At 41.8% G+C, this 18,597-nt stretch overlaps 1 protein-coding gene across 10 annotated transcripts in view; it reads left to right on the top strand.

Moving 5' to 3' along the window:
• Positions 1-18,597, top strand: part of NF1 (neurofibromin 1) — a 393,675-nt gene that overhangs the window by 52,091 nt on the left and 322,987 nt on the right. For all 10 annotated transcript variants that reach the window (XM_033922537.1, XM_033922541.1, XM_033922536.1 and 7 more), the window contains exons 3-5: positions 5,965-6,048; positions 11,085-11,275; positions 18,081-18,187. In XM_033922537.1, coding sequence (XP_033778428.1) covers positions 5,965-6,048; positions 11,085-11,275; positions 18,081-18,187 — 382 coding nt within the window. The remainder of the gene's footprint in view (positions 1-5,964; positions 6,049-11,084; positions 11,276-18,080; positions 18,188-18,597) is intronic.

Below are 18,597 nucleotides of genomic sequence, written 5' to 3'. Positions count from 1 at the left end.
ACTCAAGAGTCTCCAGTAGCGGTGCTGCTTCTGGTGTGGGAACCGCACCCAAGACTCATCAATGTCGATTATCTTCCTCACAAATGTCACCTAAGACAACGTCAGTGCAATCTGGAAAAGCATCGAGCCCAAACTACTAGAGATTCAGATCTCTGGGGGAATTCTGAACAAGAACCTCTACTCTCTGACAAGGAGGGTTTTTCAGAGGAAGATTCTACTCGCCATTCTTCTCAAGAGGCTCCTTTACCATCTGAAAAAGCTTCTTTTGCTAAATTTCTCAGGGAGATGTCTGAGACATTATCCATCCCCTTGGAGGCAGATTCCAAGAAATCTAAGCAATTCCTGGATGCCTTGGCCTATGATCAGCCACCCAAGGAGTTACTTAAACTTCCCCTACATGATATTCTCAGAGAAACTTTTTATAAAAACCTGGAAAGTCAGCTTACCAACCTGGTGGCTCCTCGTAAGTTAGATTCACTTTATAGAGTGGTTCTTATTCCAGGTTTTGATAAACCTCAGCTTCCACGAGTCTCTTCTAGTTGAATCCACTTTAAAGAAAGCTTCGGGGGCGAGTGTTTATGCCTCTGTATCTCCTGGCAGAGAGGGCAAGGCCATGGACCAGTTTGGCAAACGTCTATATCAAAATACCATGTTAGCCAACTGGTCTGGTAACTACACTTTTCATTTTTCCTTCTATATGAAGCATCTTGTAAAACAAGTGGCCACGTTCCAGAAATACCATCTGGATCGTAAGCTCCCTGCTTTTCAACATTTTATTTTTGACTTGCTCCACCTCTGCATGTACATGGTTCGATCCATCTGTGATACCTTCGAGATTACCTCTCGTGCAGCAGCAATGTCTTGCTATGAGCCGCCTTGCCTGGCTTTGGGTGTCTGAGCTCGACGTTAACCACCAGGACCGGCTAGCAAATGCACCTTGTTTGGGGGACAAACTTTTTGGAGCTTCCATGGACATGACTACTCAGAAGTTGTTTGCCCACGAGATCAGGTGGGACACTCTGGTAAAGCCCAAAAAGAAGCCTCCACCTTCTCCTTTGTTTAAACAGTCTTCATATCAATGAAGACTTGCTGCAAAACCTATAGCTCAACCCCAGTCTCAAACCAGGAGACAGAGACAACAGCAAAAACCATGTCAACAGCAGAAACAACAGGCTGCTACTCAAAAATCAACACATTCCTTTTGACGTGTTCTTTCAGAGCATAGCCAATACCAACATTCTACAGCAGGGATGCGCACACTTTTTGGGCTTGCGAGCTACTTTTAAAATGACCAAGTCAAAATGATCTACCAACAATAAAATTTTTTAAAAACCACAAAGCACACTGTACGCATAGAAAATGTTAATTCCTATTCCGGGATTTTTTCAGAGGTCAAAGCAGATGACTCTATGCACTGTCACCTCAGTAACAACCATACAAAAATAAACAAATACCCCCCTCCCTTTTTACTAAACCACGATAGCAATTTTTAGCGCAGGGAGCTGCGCTGAATGCCCAGCGCTGCTCTCGAAGCTCATAGGCTCCCTGTGCTAAAAACCGCTATTGCGGTTTAGTAAAAGGGGACCATAGTGTAAAATATAGACAGCAGATATAAATTCAGACACATTATGATCACTAAATTTAAAATAAAATCATTTTTCCTACCTTTGTTGTCTGGTGATTTCATGAATCTCTGGTTGCACTTTCTTCTTCTGACTGTACATTCAATCTTTCTTCCTTCCTTTCAACATGTATGCTTTCTCTCCTCCAGACCTCATTCCCTCCCCCAACTTTTTCTTCCTCTCTCCCTGCCTCCCTTTCTTTTTTTCTGTTTCTCTTCTTTCCTTCTGTCTCCCTGCCTGCCCTCTTTCTTTCTTTCTCCCTGCCCTCCCCCAAGCCACTGTCGGGGAACAGGCCCCCAAGCTGCCGCCGCCATCCAATAACAGGCCCCAAAGCCGCCGCCACCTCAAGCTCTCCCTGATTCCCTGCGTCGGGCCGACCAGCATTCCTCTCCCCAACGTCAATTCTGCCGTCGGAGAGGAAGTTCTGGCCCAGCCAGGCAGTGATTGGCTGGTCAGAACTTCCTCTTCGACGGCAGAATTGACTTCGGGGAGAGGAAGGCTGATCGGCCCGGTAGATTGCCAAGACAAAGTGAGTCTATGCGATTGACTCACTTTGCCTTGGCGATCTACCAGTCGATCGCGATTGACCTATTGGGCACCCCTGTTCTACAGCCTATGCCATCAGAGGCCGTCTTCAGTTCTTCATAGATCGCTGGGAGCTCATAAAATCAGATCTCTGGGTCCTCAACATCATTCGTCAGGGTTACACACTCAATTTTCACACCCTGCCACCAGACCATCATCCAAGAGAGTCTGCTTTGGACCCTGCACAGTCTTCCCTTCTTCTGCAGGAGGTTCAATCCCTTCTCCTGCTGAATGCTTTCGAGGAAGTTCCCCTCAATCAGCAGAACCAGGGATTCTACTCTCGTTAATTCTTGGTTCCCAAGAAGACCGGAGGACTGAGACCCATCCTGAATCTCAGAGCTCTCAACAAATTTCTAGTCAAGGAGAAATTCAGAACGCTATCCCTTGCCCTGCTTTATCCTCTCCTCAATCAGAATGACTGGCTATGTTTCCTAGATATCAAGGACGCCTACACACATATCCCAATTCATCTGGCTTCCAGAAAGTATCTCCGTTTCCAAATCAATTGCTGTCATTAGTAATACAAGGTACTTCCCTTCAGCCTGGCATCTTCTCCCAGAGTCTTCATGAAGTGCCTGATTGTAGTTATCGCATCTCTTCGATCACACGGCCTTCAAGTCTTTCTTTACCTGGACGACTGGTTGATCAAGGTTGTATCATCTCAGAAAGTGGTCCAAGCAACAACCTCAGCAGAATTCTTCAGCCTCACAAATGGACTCTCAACTCTGCAACTCTCCAGTCCATCTTTGCTCAATGGGGCACTCCACAGGTGGACTTGTTTGCAGCTCCTCACAATCACCAGTTGCCCCAGTTTTGCTCCAGACTTTCCTCTCCGTCTGGAAGCAGATGCCTTCCTCCAGGATTGGACGGGCCTGTTTCTATATGCATTTCCTCCAATCCCTCTCATGTTAAGAACTCTGTTCATACTCAAACGAGAGGCAGCCACCATGATCCTCATTGCTCCTCGGTGTCCCAGGCAATATTGGTTCTCCCTTCTACTTTAGCTCAATTCTAAGGAACCAATACTTCTTCCAGTATTTCCTACTCTGCTTACTCAGAATCAGGAATCCCTTCTACATCCCAACCTGCAATCACTACACCTGACAGCTTGGTTTCTCTCAGGCTGACTTCTTCTGATGTATATCTTTCTCAGCCTGTTCGACAAATCCTTGATGCCTCCAGGAAACCAGCCACTCGACAGTGTTACCAGCAAAAGTGGACTCGATTTTCTTTCTGGTGTCGTGTTCATCATCACGATCCAACTTCCTTGGCAGTTGAATTGGTGTTGGATTATCTTCTGTCTCTCTCTGACTCTGGACTGAAATCTACGTCTGAGAGTCCATCTCAGTGCTATTACTGCTTTTCAAATGCTAGTTGAGGGAAAACCTCTTACTGCTCATCCGTAAGTTTCCAGATTCATGAAAGGTTTTTTCAATGTTAAACCACTGCTCAAGCCTCCTCCTGTTGTCTGTGACCTTAATATGTGGTACTTTCCAGTTTGATGAAGCCGTCATTTGAACCTATGGATACAGTTCATCTTAAGTTTCTCATGTGGAAAGTGGTTTTTCTTATTGCTCTTACCTCTGCCAGGAGGGTCAGTGAGTTACAAGCGTTGGTGGCAGATCCACCCTTCACTGTTTTCCATCATGACAAAGTTCTGCGCACGCATCCAAAGATTTTACCAAACGTTATCTGAGTTTCATCTCAATCAATCAATTGTTCTTCTAGTGTTTTTTCCAAAGCCTCATTCTCATGCAGGAGAAACTGCTTTGCACACTCTAGACCAGTGGTTCCCAACCCTGTCCTGGTGGACCACCAGGCCAATCGGGTTTTCAGGATAGTCCTAATGAATATGCATGGAGCAGATTTGCATGCCTGTCACTTCCATTATATGCAAATCTCTCTCATGCATATTTATTATGGCTAGCTTGAAAACCCAATTGGCCTGGTGGTCTTCCAGGACAAGGTTGGGAACCACTGCTCTAGACTGTAAACATGCTTTGGCTTTTTATCTTGACCGCACCAAATCACATCGAACATCTCCCCAACTGTTCAACCTCATTTGATCCATACAAGCTGGGACATCCTGTTTCCAAGAGAGCGATTTCCAACTGGCTGGCGGCCTGCATCTCGTTCTGTTATGTTTAGACTGGACTGGCACTGGAGAGTTGTGTCACAGCCCACAAAATTAGAGCTATGGCAGCTTCTGTGGCTTTCCTCAGATCTACTCCCATTGAGGAAATCTGTAAAGTTGCTACCTGGTCCTCAGTTCATACATTCATTTCTCGCTAGTCTGGAGTCCTTCTCCAGACGGAATGGGCACTTTGGCCAATCTGTATTACAAAATTTATTTTCCTAAAGGCCAACATTCCCACCATCCCATTTCTGTTAGCTTGGAGGTCTCCCATACGTGAGAATATGCTGCCTGCTTGTCCTGGGATAAAGCACAATTTCTTACCCTAACAGGTGTTATCCAGGGACAGCAGGCAGATATTCTCACAACCTCCCCACCTCCCCAGATTAGCTTCTTAGCTGGCTTATCTTAACTAAGGGACTGCGGGACCATGTCGGGCGGGAAGGCAGTCGCGCATGTGCTGTTTGGGCTATCGCAAACTTTCTAAAGATTTAAGTGCCAATGCACTTTTAAAGTGGTCCGTACCGGGGCTCTGTCGTTGACGTCACCCATACATGAGAATATCTGCCTGCTGTCCCTGGATAATACCTGTTATGGTAAGTAACTCTGCTTTGCTGTTAGTACAGTGTCTGAATCCTCTGACTCTGACATTTTTTGCATTCAAATATTCACAGCATTTAGATGAGACAGAAAATAAATTTGATATATTCATCCATACTATTGATACACATCTTGTATCTGTATAAATTCCATTATTAAAAACTAACAGATTGCCCGGCATTGCACGGGTATTTATTTATCACGGGTATGTATTTATCCCGGTTATTTATTTATTCTAATCTGATATCCCAATCCTGGATATCCCAATCTCAGCAGCAAGAATGGCCCTCTCTATGGGGCTGAACTTGGACTTAAACGGCATCGGGAGTGTCTCTGCGAGCCCGAAAACTTTGGATTAGACACTTATCTTTCATATCCTGTAGTCGGGCCTCACACTGCTGTATTGTCTGTGAAGCTCTAGATGTAGCTGTTGGAAACTTACCTTACGTTTCCTTGGAGGCATTGTTACAGCAATGACAGCACAGCACAGTGTGACATCATTCCCCAAGCTTCACACAATTGGTCAAAACAATATCTGTCTTTTTTGATGATTCTTTACATATCACCCCTTCCCACCCCCACAGTGTTTGTTCCCAGATAGTAATTGATATGTATATCAAGTTTGGTTGAAATCTGTCTATGAGTTTCGGAGTTATGTTGGAACATGCATATATACATCCAATTTTATATATTTTAATTCATTATGAATTAACAAAAGGCCTCTTTTAAAAAGCCGCAATAGCGATGCTGCTGTGGTAAATGGGCTTTGATGCATCTACCATGGCAGCATTGCTACCACAGCTTTGTAAAAGGAGCCCAAAGTATAGAGTTTAAGCAGGTGTATAAATGCAATTAAGTAACAATTGGGAAGTTAAATGCAGTAAGAAAGAAGTTGCAGTATTACTCTAGACCTAAAATAGTTGTTGTTTTAGAAAACTATCTATTCTTAATCCAAATCTAAGTTGATTCCAACCATTTTCTTTTTTTATGTGTAAGCTGATCACAATGTTTCTTTCTTCTCAGAGAATATTTGGAGAAGCAGCTGAAAAGAATCTTTACTTGTCTCAGCTGATTATTTTGGATACTCTGGAAAAATGTCTTGCAGGGGTAAGTATTCCCAATTGACATTTTAACAGATGGCCATTTCTTGGTGTTGAGCAGCTGCCATAATGTGGGTCTGCATGAGAGAGAATACAATGCCTGAAATAGACCAGAAATTTACTCCCCCTTTCAAACTTAACTGCAATCCTGACATAATATCCTCACTGGAGACATGGGTATTTTGAGTGCCTAGATTCAGTAAAGGTATGTGCAAGGGAATTAATTCAAGAGGTAACTTAGATCACAGTTAACCTTATTTGTGCTTTTGGGGCCCCTGCAAAGAAGTAAAATTAGATACTTAATTCATTTATTTTTTTCATATAGGATAAACTTTATAACCTGTGGTGGCTGAAATGCGACCTCAGCAGTTCTATAGCAGTACTGAATATACATATAATGTGGTTGCCATACTGGGAGGCTTAAAATGAATAGGATGTGTTGGATAATTTTAAACCATCCCTTGTTCCACCTATGATCTGACTTCTCATTCTTTTTTTGCAATTTTTTATTTATTGCAGTGTTTTAATTTTCAAATCAAGCGTCCACTTGTACCATACGATACCATACAATTTCTTATACCCTGCAAAATTTCAACAAGGATTCAATGTGGTTTACAATAAGATTACTGAACAATAAATGTGAACAATGATTTACAGGCTTAACAAGAGAAGAGATATGTCTTCAGCATTTTCTTGAAATAGTAATGTGAGTTCTAGTGCAATGTATCTAGTGGTCCTGAACGCTAGGTCTTGTATCTGAATTAGCAAGTTGCTTGCAGAAAACTGTCAATCATGTTTTCAACTCCACCTCCTTCTCAGGAAGCTGCTCCTGCCTCTCATTTTGTTTTCTGAAAGTGAGTTGCTCAAAAGTTCAACATCTCCATTCTCGCAACAAGTTCGCCGTCCTTCTTCAATTCGACCTCTCTGCAGCTTTTGATGTCGTCCATCATGATATCCTACTTTACCAACTCACCGAGATAGGCATTAAATCCACAGTCCTTGACTGGTTCTCGAAGTTCTTACGCTCCCGCTCCTACACAGTCAACATGAAGGGCACTTCTTCCTCCCCCTGGAACCCGATCTGTGGAGTCCCACAAGGCTCACCTCTCTCCCCTATCCTTTTCAACATTTACATGTCCTCTCTTAAACTCCTCCATCTCTCCCCCCTTGAAACACTTTACACTTACGCAAACGACATCTTGTCCTCCTTGAGACCGACCGGAACCTCACCAACCTCTCTGCGAACATATCCTCATGTATATCGAACCTTCAATCCTGGGCCCATACTGTGCAGATGAAACTGAACAAATTCAAAACAAACTTCTCTGGCTCGGCCCAAAATTGGACCAACTGCCCACCTCCATCCCTCTGTCCTCTGGCCCCACTCTGCATGTTGAATACTCAAGTAAAATTCTGGGAGTCATCATTGACTCTACACTTTCCTTCAATGATCACCTCAACTCCCTAATAAAAAAATGTTTCTTCAGCCTTCACATGCTGAGGAAAGTGAGAACCTGTTTCCATCAAAAACACTTTGCCGTCCTTGTCCAATCCACCATCCTTTCCAGACTGGACTATTGCAACTCTATCTACCTAAGCCTAACAAAGAAAAACCTTCAAAGACTCCAGCAGATTCAGAATGCCGCTGCTAAGCTTATCTTTGCAAAAAGCAAATTCAACCACGTCTCACCGCTTTTGTCCAAGCTCCACTGGCTTCCGATAATCTCCAGAGTCCACTTCAAATGTGCCTGCCTTACTTTCAAGATCCTACACGGAATCCTCCCCCCCTTTATTCCTTTTTCTTGGAATTCCTCTAACCCCAATTCCATCAGATCCACCCAAAAACTGAAACTCTCCTTTCCCTCTCTAAAAGGCGTCTCCCTTGTAGGAAAACTAGGCTCCTCTCTCCCTTTTAGAATCACTGAGTTCTGGAACAACCTTACCTCCCCTCTTAGGAATCTGACAAAAATGTAACTCTTCCTCCCTCTCTGTTTATTCTAGTCCTCTAAATTTCCTCTTCATCCTTCCCTCCTCTGGAGTTCCAGCCCTTGGGGACATCTAGCTAGCCAGCCTGCTTTTATATTTTTAGAGCTTAGGTGCCATCCCTTGCGTAGCTGCTCTGCTCGCATCCCTGATTTAATTAGGTGCTTGAGTGTTTGGCTACTTCATGGCTTCGCCGGGACTAACATAAGAACCTAAGAATAGCCTTCCTGGGTCAGACCAATGGTCCATCAAGCCCAGAAGCCCGTTCTCAAGGTGGCCAATCCAGGTCACTAGTACCTGGCCAAAACCCAAAGTGTAGCAATATTCCATGCTATCGTTACAGGGCAAGCAGTGGCTTCTCCCATGTCTTTCTCAATAACAGACTATGGACTTTTTTCCTCCAGGAACTTGTCTAAACCTTTCTTAAAACCAGCTACGCTCTCCGCTCTTACCACATCCTCTGACAATGCGTTCCAGAGCTTAACTATTCTCTGAATGAAAAAATATTTCCTCCAATTGGTTTTAAAAGTATTTCCCTGTAACTTCATCGAGTGTCCTCCTAGTCTTTGTAATTTTTGACAGAGCGAAAAATCGATCCACTTGTACCCGTTCTACTCCATTCAATCATATCTCCCCTCAACCGTCTCTTTTCCCAGCTGAAGAGCCCTAACCTTTTTAGTCTTTCCTCATATAAGAGGAGTTGCATTCCTTTTACCATCTTGATCACTCTTCTTGGAACCTTTTCTAGCACCACTATATCTTTCTTGAGATAAGGAGACCAGAATTGAGCGCAATACTCCAGATGAGGTCACACCAGGGAGCAATACAGGGGCATTATAACATTCTTAGTCTTGTTAACCATCTCTTTTTTAATAATTCCCAGCATGCTATTTGCTTTTTTGGCTGCCGCCACACATTGGGCGGAAGATTTCATTGTATTGTCTACGATGATACCCAGATCCTTTTCTTCGGTGCTAATCCCCAAGGTGGACCCTAGCATCTGGTAACTGTGATTCAGGTTGTTCTTCCCAATGTGCATCACTTTACATTTGTCCACATTAAATTTCATCTGCCATTTGGACGCCCAGTCTTCCAATTTCCTAAGGTCCACCTGCAATTTTTCACAATCTGCATGCATTTTAACAACAGTGGGCCAGCAATGTGGTCTTCCCCCCCTTTTCATGGCGTGGTTTTCCAGGGGTTGAGGTTCCATACTCTCAGCCAGAAGACCTTTGATTCCAGCTGAAATCCTATGCTGAAGCAGGCAGGCACCACATGGCACAGTGAGTAAGGCTATTGTAGCCAATGGGGAAAATTGTGAGGTGGGGTGTCTCCCAAAAGTTGAATTTTAAGGTTTCTGATCCCAGAGCTTAGATCTCCCACATCTAAAACCCCTTTCTCTGTGATTTTTGTCCTTCAGTAAGATCTCCATGGGCCGTTTTTGGTGTGATTTTTCTGTGGTGGCCATCTTGGATTTTAAACAATCTTTCTTTCTCTAGCCTCCATCTGCCTTAAAACCCCTCAATATTGTTCAAAATCAACTGGGATGGACTCAGGCATTTTTGCCCATATCATGCCAGGTTTGTGTTGAATGGACAGCTGAGGAGCATCCAATGTCCTGCATACGATGGAGCACATGGGGGATGGATGGGAGCCTCAGTTTCAAACTCTTCTGAGTCCTCCAGTGCTGGAGATCTGCAGGAGATATGTCCCAGACTCCTCTGAAATTTTATTGGCCAACCGCAGTTGCATGGGGGCTGCAGAGCCCAGGAGGACCAACAGGGGTTCCCTGTCAGGGTTGGCAAGACCTCAGTAAAGGCTTCACTTTGGATTTTGTGAGCCTTATGAACTACCGAAGATCCTCAGTATCTGTTAGCAGTGCACCAATAGCGGCGTCGCAGGGGTTTTCCCCTCATCAGGCCCCCTGACCAGATGAAGATGTAGACTTGGATCAGAAGGTTCATTATGTCACAGACTGGGAGGATGGCAAGTCCAACTCCATGCCTCTTTTATCCCAGGATGAAGTCTCCCTGGCAGAGGACAGCGGTCAAGAGGTAGTGGCAACGACCCTATATTAGGGAGAAGACCCCACAGTATGCTGGCTGTTTAGGGCCTCTGCACTTTCAAGCATTATTTCTTCTTCACAGTGCTCAGTTATGAGCAGCTCTGTGGCTCTGACCACATTTTTTACCTCGCATTCGGTTATCACTAAGCTGATCACTGGGAGTCATCAGAGGGATCATTTAAAGTGGCTAAAACTGTATCTGATGGTGCCAGATTTTCAGCAGCTGTTCAGCTGAAAGTGGATTCACTGTTGGTGCAGGTCAGTAACCGAACCTCCTTGCCTAGTGAAGGAGGGGTGATGTTAAAGGATATTTTGGACTGTAAACTGATTTGCTCCTCAAAGCAACAATTTGAAGCTTTGGCTCTAGGGATTAAGGCGGCAGCTACATCTTCCTTTGTGACACGTGTTTGTCACACTCGCCTTCTTTGGTCCTCAGACCAGATAGATAGTGAAGATCCTGAAATGCTCCTATCTGGGGTGAACTATATTGCCAATGCTCTGTATGATCTAATCAGAGTTATGTGCAAGGCATTGGTCTGAAATACCTGCTGTCCATTTGTAGAATCCCACTGGAAGTAGCAAACTACATCTAATTTCATTGGCCACTGGATGTAACTTTTTCTTCGTCCTTGTATATACTTCATTTTTGGAAATAGGTGTGCTGGTGTGTAGTTGTACAGAAAGTATGTCATAAAAGCATAGTATCATGAGTAATAGGGGAAATATAGTACAGGAGTCTTTACAGTTAAGAGTTGTATTTTATCACTTATAGAAATACTCAAAAGTACTCAATACATTTTTCAAGTGGAATCAGTCAGAGAATTGAATTTGTACAAATTTAAGATTTGAATTGAGTAAGTAAACCATTTTTTCCTGGTTTTTATTGCACTTGAAGCTTGCATGCAAATATTGTGAGTTGGTAAAAATAGCATTACATTAAATTAAATTAAAATTGTGACAGAGTGCATGAGTGTCTGAAATGTTTCTCTCTTTAGCAACCAAAAGACAGCATGCGGCTAGATGAGACGATGTTAGTGAAGCAGCTGCTACCTGAGATCTGCCATTTTATCTACACCTACCGTGAGGGAAACCAGCATGCAACGGAACTCCGCAACTCTGCTTCCGGTGTCCTTTTCTCGCTCAGCTCCAATAACTTCAATGCTGTCTTCAGTCGCATTTCTACTAGGTATGTGTGCCTGTGTAAACATCATAAGTTAATGTCTTGGTAGGGGAAAAATCAAGTGAATTTATTTATTGCACTTGATATATCACAGTGGGATTTAAGACTTCTAGGAGAGGGAGATGGTGTGAATCAGAAAAAGAGGAGGGGAGGAAGAGAGAAAAAGAGGTTGGGTGGGTAGAGTTAATTGCTCTGCAGAAAAGTCAATGGTTTCAGAAAAGAGAAAAGTCTCGAGTAAAAGGTTTGCTCTTGATGTTCAGAGGGAGCGAATTCCAGATCTTTGAGCCAAGGTAACTAAATTCAGTTTCATGGGAGATGTGTTTTAAGTTTGGGGAATTTTTTTTAACTTTTTGAGCTACAGAATTACCCAGTGTTTTATGTGCCAGTTAACCAGCATATTTACCCTGTACATATGATACAATTCATCATCCTTTTACTCCATTGCCCTTAAGGTTGATGGGCTCTTGATGCATGCGTCATTGCCTAAACATGGCTGTGCTGAATCTTTTCAATAAAGTGCATTGTTTTAACATCTGGCATGCTTCTTTTGTTATACCTCACTCCTCTTCCTCTGATCCCATGTTCCCTACAGAGAACATTCCATTCCTTTAAACATAATCTCATACTACTCCTGACACTCCTGATTTAGTATATGAGCTACTACCTTGTGGAACGGCCTACTTAATACAGTGCTTAATATATCACCCTTAACCAGGATATCAGAGTGGTTTACATCCAATAGCTATTTGGGCAGAAGTAGCAGGAGTTCAGATCCTTTCTGAAAGCCCTTTTTCTTTTCTTTATGCATATTCTATAGCTTCTCTTCATGCGTATTCTATAGCTTCTCCTCTTTCTTGGCAGAATTATTGATGTATCATTCCCTTCCCTTTGTTTCACTGTTTTAAGATTTCATAGTTTATGTGAGATTTTTACCTTCTATTGCTTGCCTGCTTCACTTGTCATTCATCCTAGCGTTACTTACAACCCCATGTTTCCCCCCTTTTATTTTACCCTGTATTCTACTTAATTGTCTTTTTATAATCTGTGGTATATTAAACATGAAACATTAATCAGAGGGTGACTCCAGAGGGTTGTTGGTACATTCTACGAGGTCTTACGTAACATATGGAGCAGAGTTGTAAGCTATGGACCCAGAGAAAATTTATAGAGCAATAGTCTCATCCTTGTTGCACTCTTCTGTGAAACTCTACAGAATTGATGTAAAGGTCAAAGAGTGGCACTTTTGTCAGGGTGGTTTTGGAGGGAGCATTTTCTGTCTCCTGTTCAAAGGGGTGAAGCTTTGGCATATCTTGTCAGTCTGGACTGGTCTAGCAGGATGAAGATGAAGCTAAAATTGTTCTTAACCTGCTAATTTCCTTTCCTTGATTCTTCTAGACTAGTCCAAATCCCACCTAGAAAAATTGCAATTCTCAGGGGCTTCTCCATGCATTAGCCTTGACTTCAACTTTTTGCAGCTCAAAGTTTTGGTTAGTCTAGCAAAGAATTCCCTTTTGGAATGCATGTATTTATGTGTATGTGTTTGGTAGTGGTGGGGGTTCTGTTTGTTGGTTTGTTGTTTTTGTTTATCAGCTTGTTTATCAGCTTTGGCATTGACAGTGGTATACTGGCAACTTTCAAGGTGCAGCATTAGTAATGATCCTGGAAAGCTCAGGTTCTCTGCTTCCATCTGCTGGTAGGATGATGTAATCCCATCAGTCGGGAATGGTCGAGCAGGATTCAAGGGAAGGAAGTTAGAAAGTAAGAACAAATTTCACTTTGAAACACATAGGGGCCTGTTTAAAAAGTACAGTAAATTTTTGCATTTACATTATGTTAAATGCAAAACTTAATGCATGGGAAGTGCAAAGCCTGTGTGAAAACCGTTGGGGTGCACCCAGGGTAGACATTTGGGGAGGATGGGATGGGGAGGGCTTCAATGGCTGGAAAGGTGTAGATGGGCTGGAGTAGGTATTGACGGAGATTTCAGCAGTTGGAACACAAGCACAGTACCGGGTAGAACTTTGGATTCTTGCCCAGAAATAGCTAAGAAGAAAAAATTTAAATTGAATCAGGTTGGGCAGACTGGATGGTCCATTCAGGCCTTTATCTGCCGTCATCTACTATCTTACTATGATTAAAATACTTGGAGCTGTTATTGATTAAAATACTTGGAGTTGTTATTCATCAACATCTTACCATGAAAAAGCAAGTAGATGCTGTGGTACAAAGAGTTATTATACATTATGGAAGCTGCGTACCATAAAACTATATTTTGAGTTTTCTGCTTTCAAACTTCTAGTTCAATCATTGTTGCTGAGTCTTCATGACTATTGCAATATAGTCTTTTTAACATGCACTAAGAAAAAGATGGCTAGGCTTAGACTATTCAGAATACGGCGGTGAAATTGATTTATGGCTTGAAGAAATATGATCATGTGACACGAGTTGCAGTGGCTTCTGGTGAAAGCTCGCGTTTTGTTTACGTTGGGTTGTCTTTGCTACAAAGTCGTGTATGGTATCGCTCCAATCTATATGACTGATAGATTTGGAACAGCGTTCAATCAAATAATATGAATAAACTTGAAACTTGAATTCCTTATAGCATCTTATAAACACAGAAGAGGATCACACGCTTTGTTTATTTTTCCATCTACTCAAGGTTGTAAGAGTAAGAAATCTTTGGAACATACATTAGCATTCCAGACTGCTTTTTATGATAGGGAATTTCAACCATTGTTGCGTAGTGCTTGTTCTTACAAACATTTTAGAACTCAATTGAAAACTTATCTCTTCTCAAAGTATCTGACAAATTAAGCTACATGTTTTTTATGTTACTTTATTATTAATCTTTTCTTAACCGTGTTGAACTTACAGTTACACGGTTTATAAGTACGATGTTATGTGTTCCAGATAGAAGGGGATGTGATTGCAAATGAAGTAGCCCTACGAGTACTAATAATTTTAAACACGGTATGTGAAAAAGGTGTAATTTTTATAGCGACATAAGAATTGCTGCTGCTGGGTCAGACCAGTGGTCCATTGTGCCCGGCAAAACGTTCCTGTGGTGGCCCCTAGTTCAAAGCCCAGTGTCCTAACTGAGACCAGCCCTACCTGCGTATGTTCCGGTTGAGCAGGAATTTGTCTGACTTTGTCTTGAATCCCTGGAGGATGTTTTCCCCTGTAACAGCCTCTGGAAGAGCGTTCTTGATTTCCACCAATCTCTGGGTAAAGAAGAACTTCCTTACGTTTGTACAGAATCTATCCTTTTTTAACTTCAGAAAGTGCCCTCTCGTTCTCCCTACATTGGAGAGGGTGAACAACCTGTCTTTATCTACTAAGTCTATTCCCTTCAGTATTTTGAATGTTTCGATCATGTCCCCTCTGTTTCCTCTTTTCAAGAGAAGAGTTTCTCTAATCTCTCGCTGTATGGCAACTCCTCCAGCCCCTTACCATTTTAGTTGCTCTTCTCTGCTTCTCTCTTGCTCACTTCTCTCTTGCTTTCGAGTAGTACCGTATCCTTCTTCATGTATGGTGACCAGTGCTGGACACAGTATTCCAGGTGAGAGCATACAGCGGCATGATAACCTCCGATCTGTTTGTGATCCCCTTCTTAATCATTCCTAGCATCCTATTCACTCTTTTCCTTGCCGCCGTGCATTGCGCGGATGGCTTCATTGACCTGTCGACCAGCACTCCCAAGTCTCTTTCCTGGGGGGGTCTCTCCATGTATCGCCCCGGACATCCTGTATTTGTGTATTAGATTTTTGTTGCCGACATGCATCACCTTACACTTATCCATGTTGAACCTCATTTGCCATGTTGCGGCTCATTTCTCAAGCGCGTTTGTCATGTTGCAGATCTTCGCATTGATAGATGATTACTTAGCTGAATGAATTAGCACAACAAAAGAAAATTTTGAATGATTTCTCATGTTTCTGATGGAAAATATTATTACACTGTGAGAGGTCCAGGGATGTTCTGAGTGACATACCCATTTGGGGTTAATGTCTATAAGTACAGTCTACCCCCACGAAGTTGCGGTTCAGAGTTCGCGGCCTCAGTCGTTTGTAGATTTTTCCTTAGAATCTTAACTAATAATTTTTTGCAAAATCCGCAAACATCCTCCACAATTTTTTTAATTACTTTTTTCTTGGCATTATTTAATTTTAACACTAACTTATTTAGAACAATATAATTTACAAATTTTGTAACAAATACAGTATTTAGTAAATTCAGCTAAATTTCCATATAAAAGTTTGGAAGTAGCCAATTGGGAGGTTTGAAAATAGCCAATCCAAAATGCATGCCAGCATTCCCACATTATAACAGTTTACCGCAGGGATCTCAAAGTCCCTCCTTGAGAGTCGCAATCCAGTCGGGTTTCAGGATTTCCCTAATGCATATGCATTGAAAACAGTGCATGCACATAGATCTCATGCATATTCATTGGGGAAATCCTGAAAACCCGACTGGATTGCAGCCCTCAAGGATGGACTTTGAGACCCCTGGTTTACCGCGTGTAGCTATCTCGAGTTTCGCTGAGTGTTCGCATGTTTTTTGAGGGATGATTGAAACATGGGGATCCCTATATGGTTCGGGCTCTCAAAGTTAATAATGGCATCGATGCTGCCATTCAGACATATAAAACTTTCCTCATGGCAAAACAAAGACATCAGCTTCCTCAGACCGATCAAGAAAAGCCAGCACAAAACCCTACCAGATACGACGACTCCTGAAGCACCTGAAAAGGCGCGACCTGAGGAGCTGTAAATCCTCTGCTTTGCTGTGCAGTCATTATCTTCATTACATACCTTCATCGTACTTCACAGCTAATTCATCATCATCTTCAATCAATATCATTCATTATTGGTGAGTACCCATACATTTTACTGTATTTTAAAGTGTTTGGGGGGCATATTTAGGGTTTAAACTATAAAAAAATAGGCATTTTTTGGACCACATCTAATATTCGTGGGTGCTCTAGGAACATAACATCCGTGAATTTTGGGGGTCGACTGTAATGCTCTTTCAGTGCACAAGTCCTTGAATTGGCTCTGCAAACCCTCACTCACTGTTCATAATATTTTGATTTATACCATATTATAGTGTGAGCACATTGCTCTTGATAAATGATCTTGCATTTTGTAGAAGGGATTTTTTGGTTTTCACAGTTCACTATTACACTTCTCCCTCAGTATTTGTGGGGGTTAGGTGCAGAGCCGGACCGTGAAGTGTGAAAAATCATGAATAACTTCTCTGCTGGCTCTGACCCACCCTCCTGCATCCCCAGAACCTTACCTGGTGCTCTAGCGGTGAAGCGGGGCAGGAGCGATCATCCTATGCTCCTGCTCCGTGCAGAGCTGTCATCAGAATGGCTGCCGGGATTTCCCATTGTAGTCTCGAGACTACAACGTGAACTTCTTGCAGCCATTCTGATGACGGCTCTGCACGGTACAGGAGCATAGGACGATCGCTCCTGCCCCACTTCACCGCTAGACCACCAGGTAAGGTTCCGGGGAGGCGTGGACGGCTTAAAAATAGGCAAAAAATGAAGATAGGTTGTTTGTAAAAAAAAAAAAAAAAAAAAAGCGAATAACCGAATCCGCAGATACTGAAACCTTGGATTCGGAGGGAGAAGTGTATTTAATTGTGGGTCTTTGTTGGTAAAAATACCTTAAGTAGTGGTGGCAGCACATGGTAACTTACTGTACACCAAATGAAAGGTGCCAGATGAAATACCCAGATCATTTTAACACTCCTTACCCTGCCCATTGGGCATTAATTCATGTGGTAACTGCATACCACATTTCATTAAGCTTTTATTAACAGAAACAGCAAAACTGAAAGATTCTGCTCACTTTTCCTTTAAATGAGGGGGCAAGCCATATACTTTTCTCCAGGTTTTGCAGGTAAAATAATTCAAGAACTGTTTTATACTTTTCTGCAGATTTTACAAGTAAATAATTTAAGAACAGTTTTTTAAAGTGTATAGTACTTATTGGCAGAATAGCATTCTGTGATCCATGTCTCTCAAAGTGCTGATTTTTGTTTAGAAATTACTGCCTCTCTGTTTATCTTTAGTTGTTATATTTAGATAAATATTTACCTATATCTATATGTATTTGTATGTATGTGTGTGTAGGTAAGCTCTCTCTCGTATATATATTTGGATGTACTTTTTCCCCCCCAAAATATTTAATATTATTGCAAAATATTTAATATTACCCATGTTTATCAATGTTAAAATCAAGAGTTCTTACCCATTTTTTAAGTAATTGTATGTACTGTATTGTTTGTTTTATTTTATTTTATTTTTTATATATTTAATAATTGTAAATTTTAAAGTGTACATCGCTTAGAATATTTGATTAAGCGATTGATCAAGTCTCCTAATAATAATAATAATAATAAAAGAGTATATGTGTTAGCCATTTGCAGGGGTCAACTTGCTTCCAGTAATCAAAGCTGATTTCTTGGTTAGGATTTCCCCTCTGGTGTCTTATTTTAGGCTGAAAGTTCCCACATACATTGCAAAAAACATGGACTGTTCAAAATTATTCCTTAAATATTTGGCCATAATTGATTTTGTAGTCTTTCACCTCCAGAAATCTACTTAAACTAACTGTGTCTAATTAGGTCATTATTTAAAGTGTATTTGGGAGTTCTGTTGAGGTTGCTACTACTTGAATAATTTTCTTCTATTTCTTTGTATTATATAAATATTTAATATTCATGTTCCTTCAGTTCATCCAGTGGCTAAAATGTGCATATGATCAATATTTTCTAAATGTGATTTTGGTATGTACATTAGATTACAGGAATTGACCGTGTGTTCTGAAGAAAATGTTGACATTCATGATATTGAACTCATGCAATACATCAATGTAGACTGTTCAAAACTAAAACGATTGCTACAGGGTAAGTAACAAAATGTGAAACCAGTGCTAAAGTAACTTAACTAAAACAAAACAGTTTAATTATACAGTCAAATACTCTCTAAAGCAGATGAGCTATGCTACTAAAGTAAGACGTAGTGCTTGTATCAGGATTTAGGAAATTAGGCCTAGAGAACAAAAGGGATCCAAACATAGAAACATGAAGGCAAATAAAGCCCAATTGGTCTATCCAGTCTGCTCATCCACTATCTCCTCCTCTTTCTAAGAGATCCCACGTGCCTGTCTCACACTTTCTTGAATTCAGACACAGTCTCTGTCTCCACCACCTCTTCTGGGAGACTGTTCCACACATCTACCACCCTTTCTATAAAAAAGTATTTCCTCAGATTACTACTCTGAGCCTATCACCTCTTAACTTCATCCTATACCCTC

Source organism: Geotrypetes seraphini, chromosome 15 (genome assembly GCF_902459505.1).
Source record: "Geotrypetes seraphini chromosome 15, aGeoSer1.1, whole genome shotgun sequence".
Lineage (NCBI taxonomy): Eukaryota > Metazoa > Chordata > Amphibia > Gymnophiona > Dermophiidae > Geotrypetes > Geotrypetes seraphini.
Note: the sequence above shows the minus strand (reverse complement) of the source record. Positions and strands in the feature narration are given on the sequence as shown.